Here is a 26,824-nt window from a genome sequence, read left to right as displayed (position 1 = left end):
CCTGGTACATCTGTGGGTCTGACCGATGAGCCAGCGAGCAACAGGGCAATCAGCCGATCTCTGAAGTAAACAGCCCATGTAGTATGTAGGAGTTGTGCCGTGGTCCGTTCCTCGATAAAAGTAACAGTTCCGCGGCCACCAGCAGAACAAAAGCTCTCTCAAGCCACATGATTGAATGAAAGATAATAAAACAAATGAAAGTACAAGAAAAAAGAGTAAGTAAGGAAAAAACTAAACTAAAGAGAAAAAGCAGGAGCAGCTGTAACAGGCTGCACACTGGTTGGCTCACCAGCATGCAGCACTACTACACTACTTCGCACAACTTTGCTTAAATTTGGGCTTCGCTTTTCCTCATTTCTATTATGAATCTAGTGATCTAGTGAGTGAGATGATATAAGGAGGAAAAGAATACATATTATTTTTTATCCATCAGATGAGTGCAGCTGGCCAACCTTTGAGAGCCAAAGAGCCAGAAAACATAAACACAAGCAGGGTCGTCCGGAAAGAACCGTCCGACCGTGACAATACCCCCCCCTGTAACGGGAGCCCCCGGGCGACCTGGCAAACTTGTCCGGATGCCGGCGGCGGAATTCTCTCACCATGCGATGATCGAGAACGGCAGACCGCGGCACCCAAGAACGTTCTTCTGGACCGTACCCCTCCCAATCCACCAAAAACTGAAAGCCCCTACTGCGGCGCCGGGCATCCATTATGCGAGTAATGGAATACGCTGGGGCACCGTCGATAACCCGGGAGGGTGGCGGGGGCCCAGAGGGCGGGCACAAAGGGCTGGTCCGGACGGGCCTAACCTGAGAAACATGGAAGACGTTATGTACCTTCATAGTAGGCGGAAGGGCCAGCCAGACCGTCACCGGGTTCAGGACCTCCTGGATGGCAAAGGGGCCAAGAGACCGAGGGGCCAGTTTCTTGGACTCAGGGTCTGTGCTGACGGACGTGGGTTACTGACCTGGAAGCCTGGCTGCCCCTGGGTGGGTCCGGGATGGGCGTGAGGTTCTGGGGGCGCTCCGTCTCTGGGCTGGGGCCCAGGCCGGGCCTCGGGGGCTTGGATCCTGGTTGGTGTGTTGCCGGGGTTGTGAGCGGGTGGGTGCATGGGGGCCCAGCCCTGGAGCAGGGCACATGCACATGCATCAACACTACAATGACTGGGTGGAGGGAGGTTTGGAGTCTTCTCTCACCCCCATTCTCTGCGGCCTGCTGGAGCGGGGGGGGGGCTAGGAGGAGGAGTTGGCCGTCCGACTGCGGTCTGGAGTGTGGGGCCTCCCTGCTGCTGCGGAGTCGGGGCGGTCTGCCTCCCCCTACCGCAGGGAAAAGGGTAACACCACCTGGGTCTGGGTGCAGTTCCCCCCTCCAGGGGCAAGGGTACCTAGACCCGGTTCGTAGAGTACGCTTGGGGAGTGTGATCGTGTGTACAGCGTCTCTTTATGTCTGTCTCCACGTTGGTTGAGTGTGGAGTAAGTGCATATGAGAGCATGAGGGGGGGAATGGATGTTTGTATCTGTGTGTGCCTGTATGTCTGTGTCTATATGTCAGGTTGGGTGTCAGACGCCACCTCTCTGGGGACATCTCAGGCCCTCCAAGGTTTGGAGGCCTATCTCCCCCCACCACCACTTCCCCTGCCAGTGGCGGACTCCCTCAGACATCGGTGCGTTGGTGGTTCTTTGTGTCCAGGGATGGGCGTCCAGGTACACGCCGGCTCACTCCTTGGCGACCGCTTATCGGGGCCTGGAGCCTGGGGCTCGCTCGGGCCCCTTCGGAGGTGGGGTGCCCTCGGCCTCTCGGCCTGGGGCTCGGTCACTCAGGCATGGCTGGCTGCCGACGGAGCTCACAGGCGAGTCACTGCAACTCCCCCTGGCTTCTGCTCCGCGGCTGCTGAGTGAACCCTCATCTGGGACTCTCCTCAGCTCTTTCTGGGACAGTGGTGCGGCTGCCCCTCTGTTGGTCTTCCTTGGTCTCTTGTGTTCTGGGGGCCTCTGGATGTCTGGAGTTTTGATCTCCTCCATACCTGCTTCATGCCCTGGAGGACGGGGCTGTGGCCCCCCCACACCCTCCAGCAGATCATTACATGAAGGAACCTTTTAAAAAAAACAAGCGCGTCCATGCTCACAGGTGTACACACGGGTGATCACACACACAAACTACACCCTTTTTGGCTCCTACCTCAAAGCACACTGTGTTCTGTTGATCTTATGTGCTGCACAGTAATGTTTAATATTTAGTATTTACTGTCATATTCCCATATATCATTGTGATGTTGTTTATTCTATTACTCTTGTTCTCTTCTGCTTGTTTTCTTTTTTCTTTCTCAGCAGGTGATCCAGGTGATTGATATATGCTTTTTTTTTTCTTTTTCTTTTTTTTTCTGCCCGTTCTGTTGGTTTTTGTCTTTTGCCCTTCTCCCCCGTCCCTCTTCTCAGCTGTTTCTCTTTCCCTCTTTCTTTCTCCCCTTCTTTCCCCCAGTCAAGTCTGTCCCGTATTCAGTAAGTGAAAATAAAATAAACAATAAAAGGTGAATCAAATGGACCATTACGGCAAGGCTGGGATGGTCAATTTGGTAAAGTAAATCCGTTGGGCTACTTTCTTTGCCTTTAGACAACAATTCTGATGGCAAAAGAGCCAAACGGGACCTCCTTCCAAACCCGCGAGGTGAACTGAGGGCCACGATCGGAAAGGATGTCCTGGGGTATGCCATGGAGCCGAAACACATGCTGCGTCAGTAACTGGGCCGTCTCCAGGGCAGAAGGGAGCTTGGGCAGAGCAATGAAGTGGGCGGCCTTGGAAAAACGGTCAACAATGGTTAGAATGGAGGTGTTACCTGAAGAGGGAGGCAAGCCGGTGACGAAGTCCAGGGCGATGTGCGACCACGGGCGTTTTGGAGTGGGCAACGGTCGCAGGAGGCCAGAAGCAGGTGAGTTGGAGGTTTTGTTCTGTGCGCACACCGAGCATGCCGCAACATAGTTCTGGACATTGAGAATAAGAGAGGGCCACCAAAACAAACGTCGTAGAAAGGAGACAGTGCGATTTTTACCTGGGTGGCACGAAAACTTGGCAGTATGTGCCCAGTGAATGACCTGACTACGCGCCGTGGCCGGAACATACAGTTTCCCTTTTGGGCCCGTGCCAGGGTCGGGCTCCTGTCGCTGGGCGTCCCTGACCACCCATGTCAGTGCACCCACAATGCAGGTGGGGGGCAGGATGGGTTTTTCCTTCTCGTCCTCATCGGTCACAGGTGCGAACTGGCGCGACAACGTGTCTGGCTTAGTGTTCCTAGAACCGGGCCTGTAAGTAATGGAGAAGTGAAAACGAGTAAAAAATAAGGCCCACCTGGCTTGTCGGGCATTGAGTCGCTTGGCTGCCTGGAGATACGCCAGATTTTTGTGGTCCGTCCACACCATGAAAGGCTGCTCAGTGCCCTCCAGCCAATGTTGCCATTCCTCGAGGGCCCACTTGATGGCGAGCAACTCCCGGTCGCCCACATCATAATTTCTCTCGGCCTGAGACAACCTGCGGGAGAAGAACGCACAGGGATGCAGCTTGCCGTCGATCCGTTGGGAGAGAACCGCCCCCACGCCCGAATCGGACGTGTCCACCTCCACGATGAAAGGCCGGCCGAGGTCTGCCTGGACGAGGACCGGAGCAGAGGAAAACAGGTGCTTGAGCCGATCAAACGCTTGCTGGGCTGCGGAGGACCACTGGAAAGACAACATAGGAGAAGTTAGGTTGGTTAGAGGAAGGGCTACCTTGCTGAAATCCCTGATAAAGCGGCGGTAGAAATTGGCGAAGCCCAGGAACCTCTACACCTCCTTGCGGGTCTTGGGAATAGGCCATTCCACTACGGCTTTGACTTTGGCCGGGTCAGCTCGCAAACGCCCCTGTTCCACAATGAAACCCAGAAAAGAAACAGTTTGCACATGGAACTCACATTTTTCCGCTTTCACAAAAAGGCGGTTCACCAATAGGCGCCGTAGAACCAGACGTACATGGTTGATGTGCTCAGTCTGCGACCTGGAAAAAATCAGAATGTCATCCAGATACACGAAGACAAAATGGTTAATAAAGTCCCTGAGCACATCATTAATCAGGGCCTGGAAGACTGCAGGGGCGTTACCAAGACCGAAAAGCATCACTAAGTATTCGAAGTGCCCCAGGTGGGTGTTGAAAGCCATCTTCCACTCGTCACCCTTGCGGATGCGAACCAGATGATAGGTGTTCTGAAGATCCAGTTTGGTGAACAGGACCCCACCCCCGTAGTAGTTCGAATGCTGAGGCCAGCAGGGGGAGTGGATATTTATTCCTAATAGTGATCTTGTTCAGCCCTCGAAAGTCAATGCAGGGACGCAGGCTCTTACCTCTCTTTTTAACAAAAAAGAATCCTGCTGCTAAAGGCGAAGTAGATGGGCGAATAATACCTGCGGCCAGAGACTCCGTTATGTAGCGTTCCATGGTCTCGCGTTCCGGTTTAGACAGACTGTAGAGCCGACTTGTTGGCAGGGGAGCGCCTGGGAGTAGGTCAATTCCACAGTCGTAAGGCCGATGTGGAGGCAAAGACAACGCCTTTAATATAATATATTTAATATATTTAATATATTATATTTAATATAATATAATACTAAGTGCAATAATCCTTTCTGTCATCGTTGTATTTTTACTCAGTTGTATATAGTATTTGTATTTGTATTCTATTTTTATCTTATTGTATATTTATTTTATTTTATTCTACTGTATATAGTATTTTATTTTATTCTATTCTGTACAGTTGTGTACTGTATTCTTATTCTTATTGTATTCTAATTTTTGCCTCATAACTTTTGCACTGTCCACTTCCTGCTGTGACAAAACAAATTTCCCAAGTGTGGGACTAATAAAGGTTATCTTATCTTATCTTATCTTATCTTACTTTTGCTGAATACCTGGCCGAGGTTGTGGTATTCGGCGGGCACCAAGGAAAGTTCAGGGGGGTGAGGAGCTTTTCGCAGAGGCGGTCCCGGGATTGTCCGGGACAGCGGCAAGTAAACATTGTTCATGACACCGCGTGCTCCAGCCAGTTACACACCCTTTGGCCCAGTCGATTTGGGGGTTGTGATGTTGGAGCCAAGGAAATCCCAGTACCAGTGGGGTGTGGGGGGCTTTGAATACCAATAAACTGATTTTCTCAGAGTGATTTCCTGAAATAATGAGTGTAACCTCCTGAGTGCGATGTGTGACGGAGGCTAGATGGCCGCCATTTAAGGCTGAGACCTTCAGGACCTCTGGAAGGGGAAGTAGGGGCAGGCCTAAGATCTTGGCTAACTCTTCGTCTAGGAAATTTTGTTCAGAACCAGAGTCAATGAGTGTGCAGTAGGAGTGAGTGAGGGAGTGAGACATTAATTTAGCAGGGCAGCTGAGGTGAGGGAACACTTTTGTTGTGGCGCCCGCCAGTATCCCCACAATTACTGATGGGCCGACTCTTTTACTCGGTCTGGGCAGGAGTCAACAAAATGTCCTCTTTTTCCACAAAGAAAGCACTCACCAGTCCGTTGTTTGCTCCCCAGTCTAGAGGAGGAAAGCTTGGCTCCGCCAAGCTGCATGGGTTGCTCTTCATCCCCGTGTTGCTCCTCCTCCTCACTTCTCCACATCAGAGTAGGAAGGTCCCTAGATGTACCCGTGCCCCCAGCACGCCGCCGACCATCCCCGCCTCTTTTGCCGAACTCCCGCATGTGGTCGTCTAAGTTAATACACATATTGATTAGAGCAGACAAAGCTTTAGGCAGTTCCTTGGTTGCTAACTCACGCTTAATATTCTCGTTAAAGCTGTTGAGGAAGGCTCCACGCAGTGCTTTCTCCTCCCAGCCCGACTCCTCCGCCAGGATCCAGAACTCCACGGAAAAGTCAGCAACACTCCTCCTACCTTGCTTCAGAGAAAACATGCGATGACCTGCGGCATCCGAGCTAGCGCCTTTATCAATTACACAGCGAAACTTGCTGAGAAAGACGTCATATGACACAGAGGGCTGGGTATTTAAAACTGCCTGAGCCCATTGAAGCGCCCGGCCAGTCATTAGTTGCACCAAATAAGCGATTTTAGCAGAATCAGAGGCAAAGGCACATGTCCATAAAACAGGCTAGTTGAACAGATGCAGGCTCAGCACCCCCACCACAATTGTTTAACAAGTTGCTTTTTCAACACTTTAATTTTTATTCATATTTTAACTCTCCCTGTGGATATTGACAGTTAATCATGTCATACACTGATCAAGCTTTTTAAATCAGCTGATTTTTGCTAAAATACACTTTGTGAAAAATCAAAAAACTGCATTAAGCCTTTCTGCAAAAGGCAGAAATAACCAATTGTCTGTCCTGAATCAGTCTTATTAGGTAATGTTCAAATAATTGTATCATCCCAGTGTTTTCAGTGTGGGAGAAAGTACTCAGGGCTTTCAAGTTACACACTATGAAAGGCAGCAACAAGTTTAATGTTCAGAAACCTAAAGTCTGTATCAGCAGCAGAATGGAACTAAAAAAATGTTTGTTTCAGTTCTATGAAGCTTTGAGTATTTTGGATCAGTAGCTGCTGTGTTTGTTGCATCATATTGCTGTAACTGTTTATATGCTTTATATATTCTGAGCTAAGTTGATCTATAGTGTTACATCATATTCTATAAGGATGTTATGTGTTTGTAGACTTTCTGCCCAGTTTGACCCATTTAGCAGAAGTCAGCCTGTCTAAGGCTCTGATATCTATTCTGTATGACTTAAAGCAGTTATGACATGGTCTGATTTTCTCACCCAATAAAGGAATATTTCATATATCAGTCGACTCTTCATTCTATCAGACACAGTTATCACAGCTCCTACATTTGCTTTTTACACATATATGTAAGCATTGAGCCAAATTTAGTAACAACATATTAAAAGAACAATATTTGTCTCTTACATATATATAATACATCAATATATACACTGTCAAAGATACTTGTCTTTGAGTGAAGATTTAAGGTGATAGGAAATATAAATAACTGCAACTTGAATCTGTACTGAAGCTCAGTATTTGACACAGAGTTCATGTTCACTGCTCTAATAACTAATAATGATTAATATAATAACTTTGCTGTTGACCATATTATATTTACATTACCAGAGTGAGATGATTTTAGTCTCATGAACAACATTAGCTAATTGTTATTTACTAGCTAACCTTGAAATGACTGTTCAGTACAGAAATGAAGCCCAACAATCATGTTTTACAGTCCTGTGGTCTCAGCCTCAGATACTCAACTAATCAAACAAAGCACATGTAAAAACAAATTTCTCCTTCATTTCTGTCAAACAGCTGCGCTGCTCAGGTTGCTTGGCAAACTGAGCAGTGCGATGGAGGCTAGACTGTCCCATTTCACAAGCCTCGCACTTCAGGCCTTTTTGGTCTTCCAAAGACCCGGCCCACGTAGACCACAAAGGCCGGGTCCTCCGAATGATGCAGCCCCTGAATTGGAAAACAGCCCATATCTCTTGGCTGGCCTGGGAACGCCTTGGAGCAGGAGGAGGTGGCTAGGGAGAGGGAGATGTAGGCTTCTCTGGTTAGCCTGGTGCCCCCGTGACCTGGGTCCAGATTAGCAGAAGAAAGTGGAAAGATGGATAAAATATTTAACTTGATATATATATATATATATATCGTATTATTTAAATATATGGTGTCACCCACTGTAAACCTTTATTTTAATAAAGGGAATGTTCAAATCGTCATTCAGCCTATTCCACTTTCAACTCAGCAGCATCCATAAACAGTAGGGGATATAATTATTTGTTCCACTGCTGAATTTTATGCCTGCTTATTTACAACCCCCCCCCCCTCCCCCCCCAAAAAAACAAAACAAAAACAAAAAACAACAAGTCTCTAATTTTTATGGTAACATGGTCATTTTATTCTTACAGAGAGAGATGGAATATTTCCCACCCCCCGAAAGACAAAAGAAGTCCATGATTTGCATTACATTAAATGAATAAGTATTTAAGCCCTAAGTAAAACATGACTTACTGCTTGGTGAAGGAATGAAGTCAGGGGTTTAATATAAGTAAATTGACGCTGTAATAGAGAATGTTTTACTGTCTTTGCAGGTCCTCGCTTCTGAATGGCTGAGAGATGAAACGTCATTAAAAAACAAACAGTTATTGAGACTGTCAGCACTCACTTAATAACGCTCTGGTTCTGAACTTTCTACAGCTACTGGAACAAATCAATTCATTCTATATTTGTTGCGTTTTTCTTTAAAATGATGTAACACGCTTTCGAACTTCCTCCTGGGAAACGAAGTTTTATATCTAAAACACCGTCACCTAACGTAATGTGGTAGAATCCATATGTACTTCATTTCCCATAATTCATACAGTGGCACTTCCTAGATACGTGACACGTAGAAACAGCATTGTGTTCAGACTATCATAGTAGAAGTGTGCTTTTAAACGACGGCTTTCCGACTTGTTTTATGAGTGCATACATGTTATTCTACCCCTACTCGCACACAGGCATGTTTAGTGGGAGTATTATGAAGCCACAGTGGCGCGTGTTGCTTGTTTAGCCTCATAGCTAAGCTAAGCTACCTAGCCAACATTAGGACTAGCGAACACGGACGCGTTTTTGTTTATGTTTACTTTTTTCAAGATGTACACTTTATTATCTGGATTATATAAGTACATGTTCCAGAAGGATGAATACTGCGTTTTGATCCTGGGACTGGATAACGCCGGAAAAACGGTATCAAAGTGATGTTGTGTTATATAATTGGTTAACTGGGTTATGCACATAGCATTGGCTATGTGCATACCGTGGCTCAAGGGGTTGGGAATCGCATCTGTAACCGGAAGGTCGCCGGTTCGATCCCTGGGCTCTCTGTCCTGGTCGTTGTGTCCTTGGGCAAGACACTTTACCCTACTTGCCTACTGGTGTTGGCCAGAGGGGCCGATGGCGCGATATGGCAGCCTCGCTTCTGTCAGTCTGCCCCAGGGCAGCTGTGGCTACAACCGTAGCTTGCCTCCACCAGTGTGTGAATGTGAGAGTGAATGAATAGTGGCATTGTAAAGCGCTTTGGGTGCCTTGAAAAGCGCTATATAAATCCAATCCATTATTATTATTATTATTGAAAGCGGTGTTATGTTCTCTTGTTTACGTTAGCTTTGTGGTCTATCGCTCTCTTTGTCTCAAGAAATCATGAACAGTAAATAGGACAAAACCCAAGTTACAGAACGGATTAACTTACCTGGATGATTGAGCTAAATAAGTGGGTGAAAAAATTAAAGTAAATGACGGTTATCAATCTGGCCATTAATGGAGCATAAACAATAAGAAATCACTTATGAATGTGCCACTCTAAAGGGGTTAGACTGCCTGAATGAACTGTCCCACTTGATCCTGTCAAAGACAAGGACACTAGCAAAAGTGAAAAAATCAGGCAGGAGAAAGAGAGAGCGTGATGGTCTGTGGCCACCACCTGCAAATGAGCTGCCTGAAGTTTAGCTAATTTTGTTTTACACATGCACAGATACTTACACAGTGCTCATCACCTGAGTAATTCACCAGTCTAATGGTTACTCTTATTTTCTGTGTCTGTAGACTTTCCTGGAACAGACCAAAACAAAGTTTAGTAAGAATTACAAGGGGATGACTTTATCCAAGATCACCACTACAGTTGGCCTGAACAGTAAGTGAATGTAACAGTGTTGGGCTTGCTTCAGCATGACCTCCTTCACAGTTTTCTCCTGCCTTGTCAAAGTAGCAGGAATCGCTTGCTTTTTGAGTGTGTAATTACTGCTTAACAATGAAAAATGATTATTAGTTCTTTTTTGATGAGTAACTGCAGGAATTAATTGTAATTTCATATTTTAACCGTTATGGTATAGAAAAGGACAAATCAATGCAATTATGTAATCTTTCATGTTCTAATGCTACCTTTCTTTCTAGCTCACAGAACGTTCTTGATTTAAACTGCTGATCTATAACATTTTTGGGAATCTCTTGCTTTCCTTTACAGTTGGCACAATTGATGTTGGCAAGGCTCGTCTAATGTTCTGGGATTTGGGAGGTCAGGAGGAGCTGCAGTCTCTGTGGGATAAAGTGAGTTAAAAAAGAGGAATTTTTCACATCCTCTACACTAACATAGATAGTATTTCTATTTTTGAAGATGTAATATTTTCACTGTGTTTAGCATACATAGACTGCACCTGGACAGGCCACACAGATATATTTGGCAACACCTTTTACCACCTGCAGAGGGCAGAAGTTTTTGTCAACATTTTCCAAGTTGTTCAAGGGATTTTCAACATAGCCTTTTTACACATGCTAATACTTTCGAAAGCATATTGTTTTTCTGTTTACACACAATAACAGAATAACAGATTTCTTAGAAAAATATTACCAGGTTTGATATTATTAGCACCCTAAAATCTGACTTTTTGATTGAGCCAAAACACGAATCACTAGTGTCCAATGTTGTGTTTTAACTTTGTTATCTTTAAAGTTTGTAAAATCCAGCTAAAACAGAGGGTTATGTTCTAATTTATTCTGAGTATTAAAATATCAGGCAAGGGTTGAAGCTGTCACTTGAGAAAGCATCATGCCAGAAACAAAAGAAATCAGTTTAGACTTGAGAAGAAAAGTTGTTGTGCTCACAAAGCAGGAGATGGGTATACACAATGACCATAGCATATCCACGTTTCAAGAACTGGAGCCAGAAGTATCACAGAAAAATTCAAAGAGAGCTTAACAGTACAGAACAAGCCTTGCAGAAGTAGGAAGCAAAAGATTTCAAACTCTGGAAAGAAAATGAATGAGAGATGTGCCAAAGACCCTTGAACAACTGTTAAGACACTAAATGACTTAGCAAAGTCACGAATTGCAGTCTCAAATAAGACAATCACTGAGACCCTGCGCAGGAATGGAGTGTGAAGTTGCACACCAAGAAAAAGTCCACTTCTGCAGAAGAGACACCTTGAAGCCAGACAGTATGCTAAGGATAACTTGGAGAAACATTATGCATACTGAAAGTATCACCTGTGGTCAGGTGAGACGAAACTACTACTCTTAGGCCTTAGAGATGCTGCTTATGTTTGGAGGAAGAAGGTAGAGGTATACAATCCACAGAACACCACATTTAAACACAGTGGTGGGAGTATTAAGGTGTGGGGATGCTTCAGAGTGTCTAGAACTGGAAATCTCATCAAGGTGAAAGGGATCATGAAGAAAGGAGGAAGATTTTGAAAGTAAACTTAACCTCCTAAGACCCAAACTCTTCCACGGCATGCATTTTTAATTTCTCTTTGATAGTTGGGCATATTGGGGCCCGATGAACATAAATACAAAGGATTACCAGATCTTTAGAAAAATAAGAGCTACATATGAGGATATTCGTTTAAAAATTGATAGAACAGTAGCAGGATAATGTCCTCGTGAGTGGACATCAGGCCCTTGTAGAGCATAATTGAGTATTTTGATCTAAATAACCCAAAATGTGATGTCCACATATGTGGACGCCAGGTCCTAGGAGGTTAAAGCAGTCAGCAGCAACATTCGGTTGTTGATTTATCTTCCAACACGACAATTAGCCGAAACATACATTGAAGAACTACAAAGTCCCAAACACAGAGCTGGAAGTGTACAAACTTGTTACATTTTGATGAAATTCTTAATTTTAGAATTTGACATGTTGTTTTTGTCCTGTTGTGTAAAATAAATATGGGTCTTTAAATTACTTGCCAATTACTGCAGTGAATTGCTCTTCTGAAATGGGCTTTTGCTAACTGCAGTATAGCAGTACTTTCAGGAATACAACCACCAACCCAAATAAACATATATTAGGGGTGCAACGATACTCGTATCGATATTGAACCGTTCGATACAGTGCTTTCGGTTCGGTACGCATATGTATCGAACAATACAAAATTTTTAATTTATTTTTATCAACTTTTCTTCTGAAGATGCTGTCTGTGTTGAGAGCTCAGTGGATCTGCGTTCGACTACTCCGCCTAGGCTGCACTGTCGAGCGCAGATCCACTGAGCGCAGCGCAAGCTAGCAGACAGAAGCTAAGCTCGTTGCAACATGGCAAATTGAACCTCCCCCACCCTCATTCAGATCTGGCCTTTGGAACTATTTTGGTCTTCATGTGACGTATGACCCTGAAGGTAAGCGCGTCATGGACAAAAGTAAAACAGTATGTCGGATGTGCCACGTAATGCTCAATTACATGGGTGGGAACTAGTGCGTTAGCGCAGTTTGCTCGTTAACGTGTTGACACCGTCCAGCCCCACACACGTGGCGATCCGCGGTAGCTCGTTAACTTTGCCGTGTTGTGGCGTTAACGTCATTTCAGATTAACGCTGACAGCACTAGTGGGAACACAACGAATACGACTGCACATTTACGCCGACATCATCCTAGTGCAAAGACAGGTGGAAGCAGACAAAAACAACAAGCATGCATTCTACAAACTTTACCCGAGTCATTTAGGCTACGTTCACACTGCAGGTCTTGATGCTCAATTCCGATTTTTTGATCAAATCCGATTTTTTTGTCTGCTCGTTCACACTACAAATAAAATGCGACAGCAAACGCGCTCTAGTGTGAACGCTCAAAGCGGCCCGCATGCGCAAAAGAAGACGTCACACACAACGCGCTCTGTTTAGACCCAGACCAACAGCATTGTTTGACTGATGGCCTTAATATAAAGACTTCGGACTTTACGTTTCCCAATTTTTGCTTTAAGTTATTTTGTTATTTACATAATAATGTAAATAACCTAATAATGATCCTTATTGCTGTTTTAGAGGAGCGCTGCTTCAAAGGATAGCTGCAGAGTTCTGTCAGAATCTGCAGATTATACAGAACAAATAAAATGTTCACGTTGTCTTCCCAACAGTTTCACTAACATCTACACTGGATGGCCAGGAAGCGCTTGCGATGTCTTCTCCGGCGCTGATAATTGGAGTCTGTCTTGGGTCAGTGACGTAAAAGATGGATTTAATGCGACATGACCATCAAACAGCAGTCGCTTTCTAAAACATCAGATATGTATCGGATTCAGCACCACATACGAAAGTGACCCAGATCGGATTTGAAAATATCGGATTTGTGCCGTTCACACTGTCACACCATGATCGGATATAGGTCGCATAGGGTCAAAAAAATCGGATTTGATGCACTTTCGCCTGCAGTGTGAACGTAGCCTACGACAGCCGTTAGCACATGATTCTCCTTATGGGGACCTGATATGTTTAATATGCTGCTGAGAATATAGCCCAGAAGAAGCATATAGTATAGCTTTTATTTTGGAAAGAGCCATTTCTCTGTAATGAACTCTTTTCCAAAGATGAGTGAACCGAACCGAACCGTGAATTTATATAAGATAAGATAACTCTTTATTGTCATTGCACAGTCATACATAGTACAGTAGTACAATGAAATTGGAAAAACTGTCCTACGTCGGCACTACATATAACACAACACGACACAATATGACACATCACAACGCAACAAACAACACAGTATATTAACTTAGTATAAAAAAGAAGAATACGTGTATGTGTATTGCACACTGTTATTATTGCACATTAATTATTATTGCACCTTGTTATAAATATAAATATTATTGTTATTGTTTTAAACATTGTTACCTCCCCCCTAAAAAAGTCCAGGGAGGTATCCAGTCAGGTCAGCTATTTACATTGATTAGGGCTATTGCCCTGTTGTAACCGCACACCGATGCAATATGTCAGCACACTTTCAATGGAGCAGCAGTAGAAGACGGTCAGCAGCTCCTTCTTCAGGTCCATTTTTCTGAGGATTCTCAGAAAGTGGAGACGCTGTTGGGCCTTCTTTAAGACCGCAGATATATATATATATATATATATATATATATATATATATATATATATATATTAGGGGCGCAACGATACACAAAACTCACGGTTCGGTTCGATACTTTGGTGTCACGGTTCGATATCTTTTCGATACAAAAAAAAATGTTCATGCCTTTTTAAATTGTCATTTATTAAAATTATAAATATATGTTTTAACTCAAAAGTACAGTTTTTAAATTTAACCCTAACCCTTGTGCTTGTTTTTTATTTTGACAGCGAATGCGCAACCTCTCTGTTATTGTGTGTAAACCTCTCACATGTTTAAGCTGCGGGAGATTTCACTTGTCATGTTTGCATAGTAAGCTAACGATTAATAAGACGATGTCAGAGGAATTGGTGCACAAATTATCATCACTCACAGATCAGTGCTGTCGCTCTCTATACACAGTTCGCACGATTGCAAAGTGAAAGCAAAAAAACAAGCGCAAATTCAAACGCGATTTCAATATGTCACATATTGACAGTGGCTCACCGATGCCAATGACATAATTACCCAGCTACATTTCTGAAAGAATGCAAAAGCATTGACATATATTTTTCCTTCCTACAATAGCCCGACGGGCAGGGCAGAGATAGATTTTGGTAGCCCGACTGAAAAAAATCGCTAGCTCCGGTATCTGATTGAGGAATCACTCATCTTTGGAAAAGAGAGTTTATTACAGAGAAATGTCTCTTTCCAAAATAAAAGCTATACTATCCGCTTCTTCTGGGCTATATTCTCAGCAGCATAAGGAGAATCATGTGCTAACGATTAATAAGACGATGTCAGAGGAATTGGTGCACAAATTATCATCACTCACAGATCAGTGCTGTCGCTCTCTATACACAGTTCGCACGATTGCAAAGTGAAAGCAAAAAAACAAGCGCAAATTCAAACACGATTTCAATATATGTGTATATATATATATATATATATATATATATGTGTGTGTATATATATATATATGTGTATATATGTGTATATATATATATATGTGTATATATATATATATATGTATATGTATATATGTGTGCGCGTGTGTGTGTGTGTGTGTGTGTGTGTGTATATATAGAATAGAATAGAATTCAACTTTATTGTCATTGCACATGCACAGGTACAGGGCAACGAAATGCAGTTTGCATCCATCCAGAAGTGCTTTAGTGATATAGATATATTACAATATATATTAGCAATAATATAGATATGTGAGTATATTACAGAAATGGGTCTATTATGGTATGTTATAATGTACACGGTATGAAGTATGTTGTGAATATTCTATAACTATAAGTATGTACAGGCTGTAGTGAGTACAAGCTATGTACAGGATATGAACAGGATATAAATATGAAAAACTATACAGAATATGAAATAAATAACTTTACAGAATCTGGGATATACAGCTATACAGAAATGGGAACTGTGCAAGTTGTAAACAGTTGTAGGATTAAAGATTATCGAATGTACAGAATGATTATTTACACAGAGCTATACAGTAGTGCAGTTAAGATAAGTGAGGGTGTAGATAGTTTCTACAGAGGCTATATAAAGTGCTAGTGGTTGTGAGTGGTGGTTCAGTCCATGTTATTATTGTGTGTTTGAGGGTACAGTTGTCCATTGTGGGTGTGTGTGTATGTTCAGTCCATATGTTAACGTGGGTCAGATGTCAGGAGGCAGAGTTCAGGAGTCTGACAGCTGTGGGGAAGAAGCTGTTCCGGTACCTGGTGGTCTTAGTCCGGAGGCTCCTGTGGCGCCTCCCAGAGGGCAGGAGGGTGAAGAGTCCATGTGATGGGTGACTGGGGTCTTTGATGATTTTCCCAGCCCTTTTCAGACACCGCTTCCTGTAGATGTCTTTTATGGCAGGAAGTGGTGCTCCGGCGATGCGCTGGGCAGTTTTCACGACCCTCTGCAACGCCTTCCGGTCCGAGGCAGAGCAGTTCCCGTACCAGACTGTTATACAGTTGGTCAGGATGCTCTCGATGGTGCAGCGATAGAAGTTCACCAGGATGTCTGAGGACAGGTGGTTCTTCCTCAGAGTCCTCAAGAAGAAGAGGCGCTGGTGAGCCTTCTTGACCAGCTTGGAGCAGTTGGTCGTCCAGGTGAGATCCTCGGAGATGTGGACTCCCAGGAACTTGAAGCTGCTCACACGCTCCACAGCCGTCCCCTTAATGTGGATGGGTGGATGTGGGTCAGCATTCCTCCTGTAGTCCACGATGAGCTCCTTGGTCTTCTCGGTGTTAAGCAGCAGGTTGTTTCTGTCGCACCACTCAGCCAGATGATCCACCTCCTCCCTGTAGGCGGCCTCATCGTTGTCACTGATGAGGCCAATCACCGTGGTGTCATCTGCAAACTTAATGATGGTGTTGGAACCATCAGCAGGTCTGCAGTCGTGGGTGAAGAGGGAGTAGAGGAAAGGGCTCATCACACAGCCTTGTGGTACACCGGTGTTCATTGTGATGGTAGATGAGCGGCGGTTATCCAGCCGGACATGTTGGGGGCGGTTGGTCAGGAAGTCCAGTAACCATTTGCAGATGAGGGAACTGATACCCAGGTCTGTCAGTTTCCTGATGAGTTGTGAGGGGTGGATTGTATTGAATGCTGAACTGAAGTCTATAAACAGCATTCTGGCGTAGGTGTTGTTGTTGTCCAGGTGTGAGAGGACAGAGTGCATTGCGATGGAGACTGCATCCTCTGTGCTCCTGTTCCGGCGGTATGCGAATTGGTGGGGGTCCAAGGTGGGGGGGAGACAGGATTTGAAGTGTGCTAGGACCAGTCGCTCTAAGCACTTAGTGATGATGGGGGTGAGTGCTACTGGGCGGTAATCATTGAGGCAAGATGGGTTGGAGTTTTTGGGTATCGGGACGATGGAGGTGGATTTGAAGCAGGCCGGTACCACAGCGTGGGCCAAGGACAGATTGAATATGTCTGTGAGCACTCCTGCAAGCTCCCCAGAACACGCTCTGAGAACACGCCCGGGGATGCCATCAGGGCCTGCAGCCTTGTGGACATTGATCCTGCTCAGCACCGCTCCTACATCGGTGGGGGAGAGAGTCATAGGTTGGTGGTCTGGCGTCATGTCTGCTTTGGTTGTGGTTGTGGGGTTCCCTCGCTCAAAACGAGCATAAAAGTTGTTGAGCTCGTTGAGGAAGGAGACATCAGAGGATGCGGGGGAGGGTTTGGTGGTCCTGTAGTCTGTGATGGTCTGGAGTCCTTGCCACATGCGTCGGGGGTTGGAGTTGGAGAAGTGTTCTTCTACCTTCTTTTTGTAATGGTGTTTGGCTTTTTTGATGCCCTTCTTTAGATTAGCCCTGGCTGTACTGTAGGCGTGTGCATCTCCTGACCTAAAGGCAGTGTTGCGGGCCTTCAGGAGGAGACGAACATCCCGGTTCATCCAAGGCTTCTGGTTGGGGTACATGGTGATCCGTTTCTGGGTGGTGACACTGTCTGTGGTTTTGGAGATGTAATCCAGTACAGATGAGGCGTACTGGTCCAGGTCTGTGTGGGTGAACATATTCCAGTCTGTGTTTTTAAATCTGTCCTGGAGCACTGCGTCTGTCCCCTCTGGCCACACTTTAATTGTCCTCACAGCAGGTTTCACACGTTGGATGAGTGGTGAATACCGAGGTGTGAGGAACAGGGAGAGATGGTCCGATTGTCCAATGTGGGGGAGGGGTGTGGCTTTGTAGGCTCCAGCCAGGTTGGAATACACATGGTCTAAAGTCTTGTCTCCTCTGGTGTGGCAGGAGACATGTTGGTGGAATCTGGGGAGGACCGTCTTTAAGTTGGTGTGGTTGAAGTCGCCAGCAACAATAAAAGCAGCCTCGGGGTGTTTATTCTGGTGTTTGTTAATGGCTGCAGAAAGTTCTTTCATGGCCAACCTAGCATTAGCGTCGGGGGGATATACACGGCAGTGAGTATGATTGAAGTGAGTTCTCTGGGGAGATAATAAGGTCTGCATTTGACCATTAAAAACTCCGCATTAGGTGAGCAGTGACTCTCAGTAGTAGTGGAGTTCATGCACCAAGCATTGTTAATATAAATGCACAAACCTCCACCTCTGGTCTTGCCGGAGTCATCTGCTAGCCTGTCGGCTCGGTGTGTGTGGCGTCCTGCTAACTCGATAGCATTGTCCGGGCAGCTGTTGTTCAGCCATGTTTCGGTGAAAAACATGACATTTGAGTCCATAATCCGTCTGTTGTTAGTGATGGAGAGCCGTATCTCATCCATTTTGTTTGCCAGAGAACGGACATTGGCGAGAAAAATACTGGGTATATATATATATATATATATATATATATATATATATATATATATATAAAAAAAAAACACCCAGCACGCCCCTGCGGGCGGTTTATCCTTCAAGCTCGGGTCCTCTACCAGAGGCCTGGGAGCTTGAGGGTCCTGCGCAGTATCTTAGCTGTTCCCAGGACTGCGCTCTTCTGGACAGAGATCTCCGATGTTATTCCCGGGATCTGCTGGAGCCACTCGCCTAGCTTGGGAGTCACCGCACCTAGTGCTCCGATTACCACGGGGACCACCGTTACCTTCACCCTCCACATCCTCTCGAGCTCTTCTCTGAGCCCTTGGTATTTCTCCAGCTTCTCGTGTTCCTTCTTCCTGATATTGCTGTCATTGGGAACCGCTACATCGATCACTACGGCACTATATATATATATATATATATATATATATATATATATATATATATATATATATATTAGAGCTGGGCGATAGAACGATAACGATATGTATCGCGATATAACTTTTACTCGATAGAGAAATTAAGCTATCGCGATAGACCTCGCCGCTCTTGTCCTCAAAAAAAAAAAAAAAAAAAAAAAAAGGTCAGCCAATCCAAATTCAGTAGCGCAGAGCCGAACCAATCACAGCCGCTGCGTCACGTCGCGTGACTTGCTACATACAGCACAAGTGCCAAGCCGCACGTGTGTTTGTTTGGGAAGCAGCCAGCGGGTAATGGAGGAAATGAGTGTGCCGACTAGAAAAATCAACCGAGCGTGACCGAAGAGAAAACAGATGATGGTTCCAACGCCGGAGAGATTGTCGAACGGAAGAGCCATAGAAGTTCCGTAGTGTGAAGGTATTTCGGCTATTTCAAGTCTGACAAAAAACAGAGTAGCGTGCACTGTAAATTGTGCCGAAAACAAGTCTGGAAATACAATAAACTGGTGCATGCGTCACACTGTGCGCCACGTTATTGTTTCAGTGAAATGAATTTCTACAATACTGTTAATTCTACTCTCTGCAGTGTTTAAATGCTTACATATACACACAGTTACTGTCCCTCCACACATACGACTCGGTTCTGCTTCTATGCCCCAGCTTTGTTTACTTTTTCCCACCGAGGCTTCTAGACTTCTGATTGGCCAACATTTCGGCACGGTTAGGAATCTAGCGCCACCTGCTGCTTTGGCATGTTCATAGCAGCGTTTTCCTTCATTTCTGCCTTTATGTGTGGACGGGATTATTTTTTAAAACGGAAACGGAAAATCTCCGTTTTCAAAAATACCCGTGTACGTGTGGACGTAGCCTCAGTCTCTGACTGGAAGCGCTAATTCGTCATTCGGCTTTTGTCAGACTAAAGTAACTGTTAAAACTGTTTGAAAAGCTCAGCTATACAACAAGGAGAGATTGAGAATTTCCTTTTAGTTCTCAGTTTATTTGATATTGACAAAAGTTAGTCAGTTTTGTCTGTTCTTCTGTAAAACAAACTAAGATTTATTTTTAGAATTAATATTTTGTTTCTAAGTGGAATTGACAATTTAGTCTGTTTCGTTTGTTCTATTTTGAAACTTAAACGCTTTAGCGGCTGCCTTTTGTGTAGTTTGCAATATTTGCCTTTATCTATCTGAAAAAGTCTCATGTTCCTTAAGTACATCTACCCTGTTGAACTTATTATGGGAAATAAATATTTAAATAAAAACAAGCTGCTGATTATTTCACATTTTACTTGTGAGCAACGGCACATTTAAATCTTACAAATATAGTTATTTGGCTCATATCGTGATAGATATCGTTATCGCCTGAAATGAAAAAAACATATCGTGATATGAAAAAATCTCATATCGCCCAGCTCTAATATATATATATATATATACACACACATATATATATATATGTATATACACACACATATATATATATATATATATATATATATATATATATATATATATATATATATGTGTGTGTGTATATATATATACATATATGTTGTGACGTGTTTTCCTCTTCATGGTTGTATCTAGTACTACGCTGAATCCCATGGAGTCATCTATGTGATAGATTCAACTGATGAAGAGCGTCTGTCAGAATCAAAGGAGGCCTTTGGTGAGTAACCTTCTTGTCTCTGTGTTATTTACTGAACAAATGGAAAAATGGAAACATTGATATTTCTTCTGACATTCATAGTGCTGTGACAAAGCACTTGCCCCTTAATCCCTCCGCCAAGGAGGTTTTGTTTTTGCTAGTGTTTGTGCGCGCCTTCGACCTTCTGTCTGTCTTCATGATAGTTTGAAAATGTTTGTGTGAATTCTGATAAAAACTGTGGGGTCATGTTAACGATCCATAAAAATTTGGCTTGCATGCACCGATATCTTTTAAGGTAAACTTCATGATTTATTGTTCAAAAAGTGACAAAAATCCTTAGAACATATAAACTGTGATTCTCACAAGTAGAAAATATAACACATAGAAAGTCCTGCATAAATATTAAAAATATTGATCTCTGACCTCGCCTTCAAGATCAGTAGATTAATCTGAAAGTCAAAATGACAAAACTATGCTGTTTGCTACAGTTGTTTGTATTGCCACATATAGGTTATTATATTTGAGGTTTTTGGATCTCAGAACTCTTCTTCAGGGCCAAATAAGGTCAAATAAAAAAAGATTTTGTTTATTAAGGTTAAAAAGGTATTCAGATCGACCTGTCCCTGTGTGAAGAGATCATTTCCACCCAAACCTTATAACTAGAAATGCAGTCATAACGGTTACTATAAACATCACAGTATATATAAGCCCTATTATGGAAGTCTGTAATATATGGCCTTACACACTAGGGCTGCCACAAACGATTATTCTGATAGTCGACTAGTCACCGATTATTTTTGCGATTAGTCGACTAATCAGAGCATGCATCCATTGAACGTAAAACGTACAGCTTATTGCACCAGCAGCATCTGCTCTTATATAACTATCATTAGCTTACAGCTTTAAGTGTGTAAGGTCTGTGCTAACTAAAAATAAAGACAAGATGATAGTTTATTAAATTTTAATGAAATTTGCAGATTGTTTCGGTGAAGTTTAATAAACTCCTTGCTATCTAAAATATAACAGGACACCGGAGTAAATTCTCGAGCATCTCACACTTCTGATAATCAGCTGTCTGCTTGACGTTTATTCAGTGTAAAAACTTTAATCTCAGCCAAACCGATTTACTCAGGAACAAATAAAATACTGAAAAACAATAACAAACAATAACATTTTTAAGTTATCTAAGTGACTCATATATCATGTTTAACCTGAGTAGCGAAAGACGGCGGGGGGTTTGAAAACGATTTGCCGGAAGTCCGGTGTTCTCACGGCTCTAGTGACCTTGCCCCCGGCTAGCTATCGAGCTAGTGGGTAACAGACGTCTGCGAAAACGTCGGAGCGCTTTTGAAAATATGTGGTGTCTTGATAAACTGAGCAGATATTTGAGGTTTACACAGCTACATTCTCGCCTGAAAATATGTTAAATGTTTATTTTGTGACCCAGAAAGAATAATAAGAGTAATATTAAAACTAACTAGCTGCCGCCATTGTTGGAAACTGAGCTGGGCTGCGCTATGAATTCTGGGACAGAGCTACTTCTTCTTCTTCTTCGGGGTTTAACGGCAGCTGGCATCCTTGTACATGCAGTGCTGCCATCTTCTGTTTCAGTCCGTTATTACACTCTTAAATCCTGCTACTTATTCCTGCGTCTTTTGTGATCTTTCAAAGCTTCAAACGACACGTCGACTATTAAATTAGTTGTCCACGATTTTAATAGTTGACGTAATCTATTACACACACACACACTCAGGTTGTCTTTGTTAGGCCTTAATTGTACTTTGCAGGGGCGTAAACAACAAAGCAGAGTGCAACAGCAGTCTGCATGTCTTTTAGCAAAGAAGAATAACAAGCATAAAATCATTTTAGGTTATTTCCCCACCATCCATCCATCCATCCATCCATTCGCTTCCGCTTATCCTTTTCAGGGTCGCGGGGGGCGCTGGAGCCTATCCCAGCTGTCATAGGGCGAGAGGCGGCGTACACCCTGGACAGGTCGCCAGTCTGTCGCAGGGCTAACACATAGGGACAGACAACCATTCACACTCACATTCACTCGCACATTCACACCTAGTGGCAATTTAGATTAATCAATTAACCTATCCCCACAAGGTTATTTCCCCACCATTGTCACAAAATACCATCAGAGCATTCTGTGCAAAGGATAAACTGTTTAATTATTTGGAGACAAAACATGTTACGGAGCCTTCCATTCGTCCAGACCAGCTTGGCACAGAGAAGGGCAGTCTGAACTTCAAGCCTATCCAAGCTACTATAGGGCGAAACACTATGGACAGAGTGCCAGCAGCAGAGACAAACAACCGTTCACACTCATATTTACACCTATGGACAATTTAGACTCACCAGTTAACCTAACTCCACTAAGTGAATGTCTCTGGACTGTGGGAGGAAGCCACACAGACGCAGGGACAATCTGTCTGATATTACGATCAGTTTGAAGATCTGAAATGTGTGACGAATATGAGATGAGAAATGAAGGAATCAGAAAAGGTGCAGGTACTTTCTCAGAGTGCTGTATTATTGAATCAGTGATTGATCTCTCTTCTCTTCCAGAGAAAATGATCAGCAGTGAGGCACTGGAAGGCGTTCCGCTCCTCGTGCTGGCTAATAAGCAAGATGTACCGGTACCTGGACTTTTTATTCACACCAAGCATTCATTCATTACACATGCACTGGTATTCAATACCTACTGCACAATCCACTTCGTATTGTCTCTGTCCTATCTTTGTGTATTGGACATAGATATAGTTAGTAATAGAACCTTCTTATCTCTTAATTTTACCCAAATTTAGCGAGTTATTATTTATTTGTAATTTCTAGTTTTATATCTCTTGGAGATGTATTTTTTATATTCTCATAAATACACCATTGAGGTGGTTGGGGTGAAACAGCATTTCGGGACGCTGTACACTGTGTGTGTGTTGACAATAATGACCTAGAATCTTGAACTTGGTCACTGCCTTCAGTCTTGTGTATGTTCTTTTTCTCAGAACTGTTTGTCGGTGCCCGACATTAAAACAACCTTCAGTGACTGTGCTCCAAAGATTGGCAAGAGAGACTGTTTAGTCCAGCCTTGCACTGCTCTCACAGGGTAAGACTACAACAGTTTTAAATGATGACTTTGTTTGCAACAGCTTGCTCTCACACATGATGCAATGTAGCATTGTGTTTTTATTTGATTCAATTACAGTGAATGCAAATTTGCATCAATTTAAGTTTATGATCACATCTGTTAATAGACAAGGACTGCCTTCAACAATTCAAATAATAACATTGCATCAAACGTTTTCTCACATTTAATTACAGTCCCTTCACTTAAAATGCAAAAACAACCACAAAGTGGTGATTTCCAAATATTAAAACCCTAAATTTAATTGGAAATAGTCAAAAGACCTTTTTGTAATGTTTTCATTTCATTTTCAAAGTGTGCCAGAGGTTTTTAATGGTTGACAGGTTTGCACTTCCAGCAGCATTAATGGGGTCAAAGTTCCTCGTGCCACGATCAATAGAAAACTGCACCATCACAGATTCTTCTGAACTGTAAGATGGATGGTCATCCTTTTTTAACAAGGGTGGATGTTTCAGAATGTGATTGCACAGCCCTCCTTTTCCTCAACCCAACTTAAATGAGCTTGAGCCTCAGAGAAGACATTAGCATTTGTTTTTGTTTGTCTAAAGTCACATTAGTGGATGCAGTGGATTTCACAAGTAATTCTCAGCAGATGCAGTGATTTCCACTCTGTCTGTTTTTAAAGTAACATCCCAGCTGTTGAGCTTTCAGCCTTGTCCTTTCTGTGAAGAAATATTTTGCACCGTTTTGAGTTCAGTCCTCGTTGTTTACTGTTGTCTGCTTGCAGACTGGTGAACTGGCCCATCTTCATTTTTCAAAGACTCACCTTTTTCTAGCCAGATCATTGCTAAGTAGCTGCTGTTGGTCCGGGCAGCAGCTACAGCAGTATTAAATTCAAAATGAGCGTATATTAGGAAATGCCGTTTCATGTGTTTTTGTATTGCTTTCAATGAAATGTTAGTCTTAAATAATTTCACACTCTGTAGATGTTAAAAGAAATATGAAACAATCTGCTTGTTCCGTACAGGGACGGCGTGAATGAAGGCATTGAGTGGATGGTGAAGTGTGTGGTCAGAAACATTCACCGGCCACCGAGACAGAAGGACATCACATAAGATGTTTGTCATCTTTCCACTGTGATTTTGGACGAGTTTCTCCTTGAGGACATTCCATATGTTAAGCCCTGGAGCTGATAACTCTCACCTTGTGTTTCCTGTGACTCTTTGGATTTCTGCTTTTTGGACTTCATCATAATGTTTTTATCAACAAACATAGATTCAGATGTACTGTGAGCAGACGTCTGCCTGTTTGTGCCTACACTTTTTGAAGGTGTGTCGTTTACTTTTGCTGGGATCAGTGCTGCAGCGTCTATATGGAGCACTTTGAGTGCACAGGAACACTGACGCATTAAATATACAAGCATTGATGGGCGCTATTTTTTCACACTATCAGATTCAATAAACAATGATCCGTGTTTTTTTGATGAACTTAACGATACTGCAGTATTCCATCATTAGAACCTTTAACATATAAACAGTTTACATTTAGCTAGGTTGGTCTCTCTTTTTTGTCATTAGGCATAAGACAGGAATTATTAGTTATTGATCCGTGCTGTCCTTACACAATTTTCAGCATTTGGAAAGAGTCACTGTAAAGTTAGCATCCACTTCTGACATTAGGAATTTAGGAATTGGCTTTTTATGAACAATTCCTAATCCTCCGCTGGTGATGTGCCTGTATCACAGTTAAAAACAGAGCTGTACTATACTAGTATTGCCCAGTTGGTTCCCACAGGTAAACTTTGAAATATCATTAGCTGTAACCTTAGTCTTTCATCCTGTGGTTCAATTCCAGCTGTTTCAATTTCAGAGTTATTTGTTGCAACTAACTTGACCAATAGAGATAATAATGAGTCAAATAAGTGCACAAACCAATCCTACACAACCACAAATATGAATCTTTTGCAAACACTATTGCTCTTCCAGTACAAATGTGTATCGATGTAGTCAGTTTGATAAAGAGAATTACATGAATGATAAACTCTTCACAGTTACCACATCACGGCCCAGTTGTCAAATGACGGAAGAGTTTGGACAGACATTTCTTTGGGAATAATGTTCCTGCTGAAGACTTTCAAAGACTTCGAGAAGCTGACCACGCACTTCTCTGTGCTGTTTGTTCTTCTGGTCCCTGCTTTATGTGTTGATTTCATACCATAACTATCATTTATTTAAGTTAGACAAACATGTTCAAATTGTTCAGGTGCCACTTTAACTGTGATCATGGGATTTTTAAATCTTTGCATGCATTATTTTTTTTTATCACTATGCATTTAGATTCCCATGACTATTAAAAAGAAGAATTCTTGATGAATAAATGGGGACAAAGAACTTTTGATTTTTCCAGTCTGTAAATTTAAAATCCCAGTAATGTGAGCATAAAATTAATTTGGTCTAACTCTTGAAAGAAGAAAAAAGTACTTTTGTAATAGTTTCTTATACATGGATGTGGTTTAGCTCTAGCACCAAAGGATCAAACATCAGTTTGCAGGAATACTGTAAATGATTTAATAAATCGATATGAGGTTTATAAAGTGAGGACACTGAAGTCTTACTAATCTCTGCCGAATCAATGTCAAAGCAGATATTTGTCATTCACTTTTTCTGCCAGTCACTTATACTTTATGATAGATGATTCTACTAAATTTCTCATTTTAATAAAAAAATAATGTGTCATTTGGGATAGTTTAACATTCAGCTTCCTATCAGTCCTCATACTGACCTTCACAGCTGTGAAGGTAAATTTGTTTGTCACTAGCTCAAGAACCACAGCTATTCCTGTCATAATTGTTGATTCTCATTGCTGATGATCGCAAGGTTCAACACCATCAGAATCAATATCATCTATCTCAATATCACCTTTCTTTGCTTTTTGTTTTACAGGGTTTTTACATTACAGCTTAAAAAAATCAAAATACTTCTATCAACCTGATTCTTTTAGTCCTCACGCTGGACAGAGAAGATGCTGACTCAGTGTATTCAAAATATATTCAATCACTTTATTCAAAAAAACCCTCTGGAAAGGAGATGTGCACAGCGCGAAACCTCCTGCAAATCTAAAGCTTCACCGACAAGATATGCGATATAATCTACACCCACACTCCTGTCTGGCTTTCATGACCCGAAGGTCATCTCCTGTTGTTATCATCTAGCAGCAGAAACATGAGTTACAATCTCTGAAAGGTCTGCATTAAAGACCCTGTTTATCACAGTCTCATGTCGCCAAGCAGTCTAATAGAATAGAATAGAATTCAACTTCACTGTCATTGTGTTAATAGACCTGTTATTAAGGTGCACGGGCCATTGATGGGGCTGGGTGGTGGTATCCCTGCCCTGGTTCAAAGAATTGCCCTTATCTAGGGTTTTAGTGCACTCCAGCATCACTGGGCCGTTCGCAACGTTTCGGCATGTTTTTGCCTTCTTCAGGCCGACCCAGTGTGTCTTGTCTTTGTCTTTCTGTTTACCTC

At 43.0% G+C, this 26,824-nt stretch overlaps 2 protein-coding genes across 2 annotated transcripts in view; both read left to right on the top strand.

Moving 5' to 3' along the window:
• The window catches only part of LOC308401874 (protein NLRC3-like), a 171,752-nt gene that overhangs the window by 83,169 nt on the left and 61,759 nt on the right, over window positions 1–26,824 (top strand). The window lies entirely within an intron of this gene.
• On the top strand, window positions 8,397–25,895 carry LOC308401882 (ADP-ribosylation factor-related protein 1). The gene is made up of 7 exons (XM_080890338.1): window positions 8,397–8,746; window positions 9,602–9,689; window positions 10,020–10,102; window positions 20,147–20,228; window positions 22,782–22,852; window positions 23,219–23,319; window positions 24,326–25,895. Exons 1-7 carry the CDS (start codon window positions 8,636–8,638, stop codon window positions 24,411–24,413), a joined length of 624 nt encoding a protein of 207 aa, XP_080746464.1. The 5' UTR covers window positions 8,397–8,635; the 3' UTR covers window positions 24,414–25,895.

The sequence above is a fragment of the Rhamphochromis sp. 'chilingali' genome, assembly GCF_963969265.1.
Source record: "Rhamphochromis sp. 'chilingali' genome assembly, chromosome: 9".
In the NCBI taxonomy this organism is placed as follows: domain Eukaryota; kingdom Metazoa; phylum Chordata; class Actinopteri; order Cichliformes; family Cichlidae; genus Rhamphochromis; species Rhamphochromis sp. 'chilingali'.
This window is presented reverse-complemented; position numbering and strand designations above follow the sequence as displayed.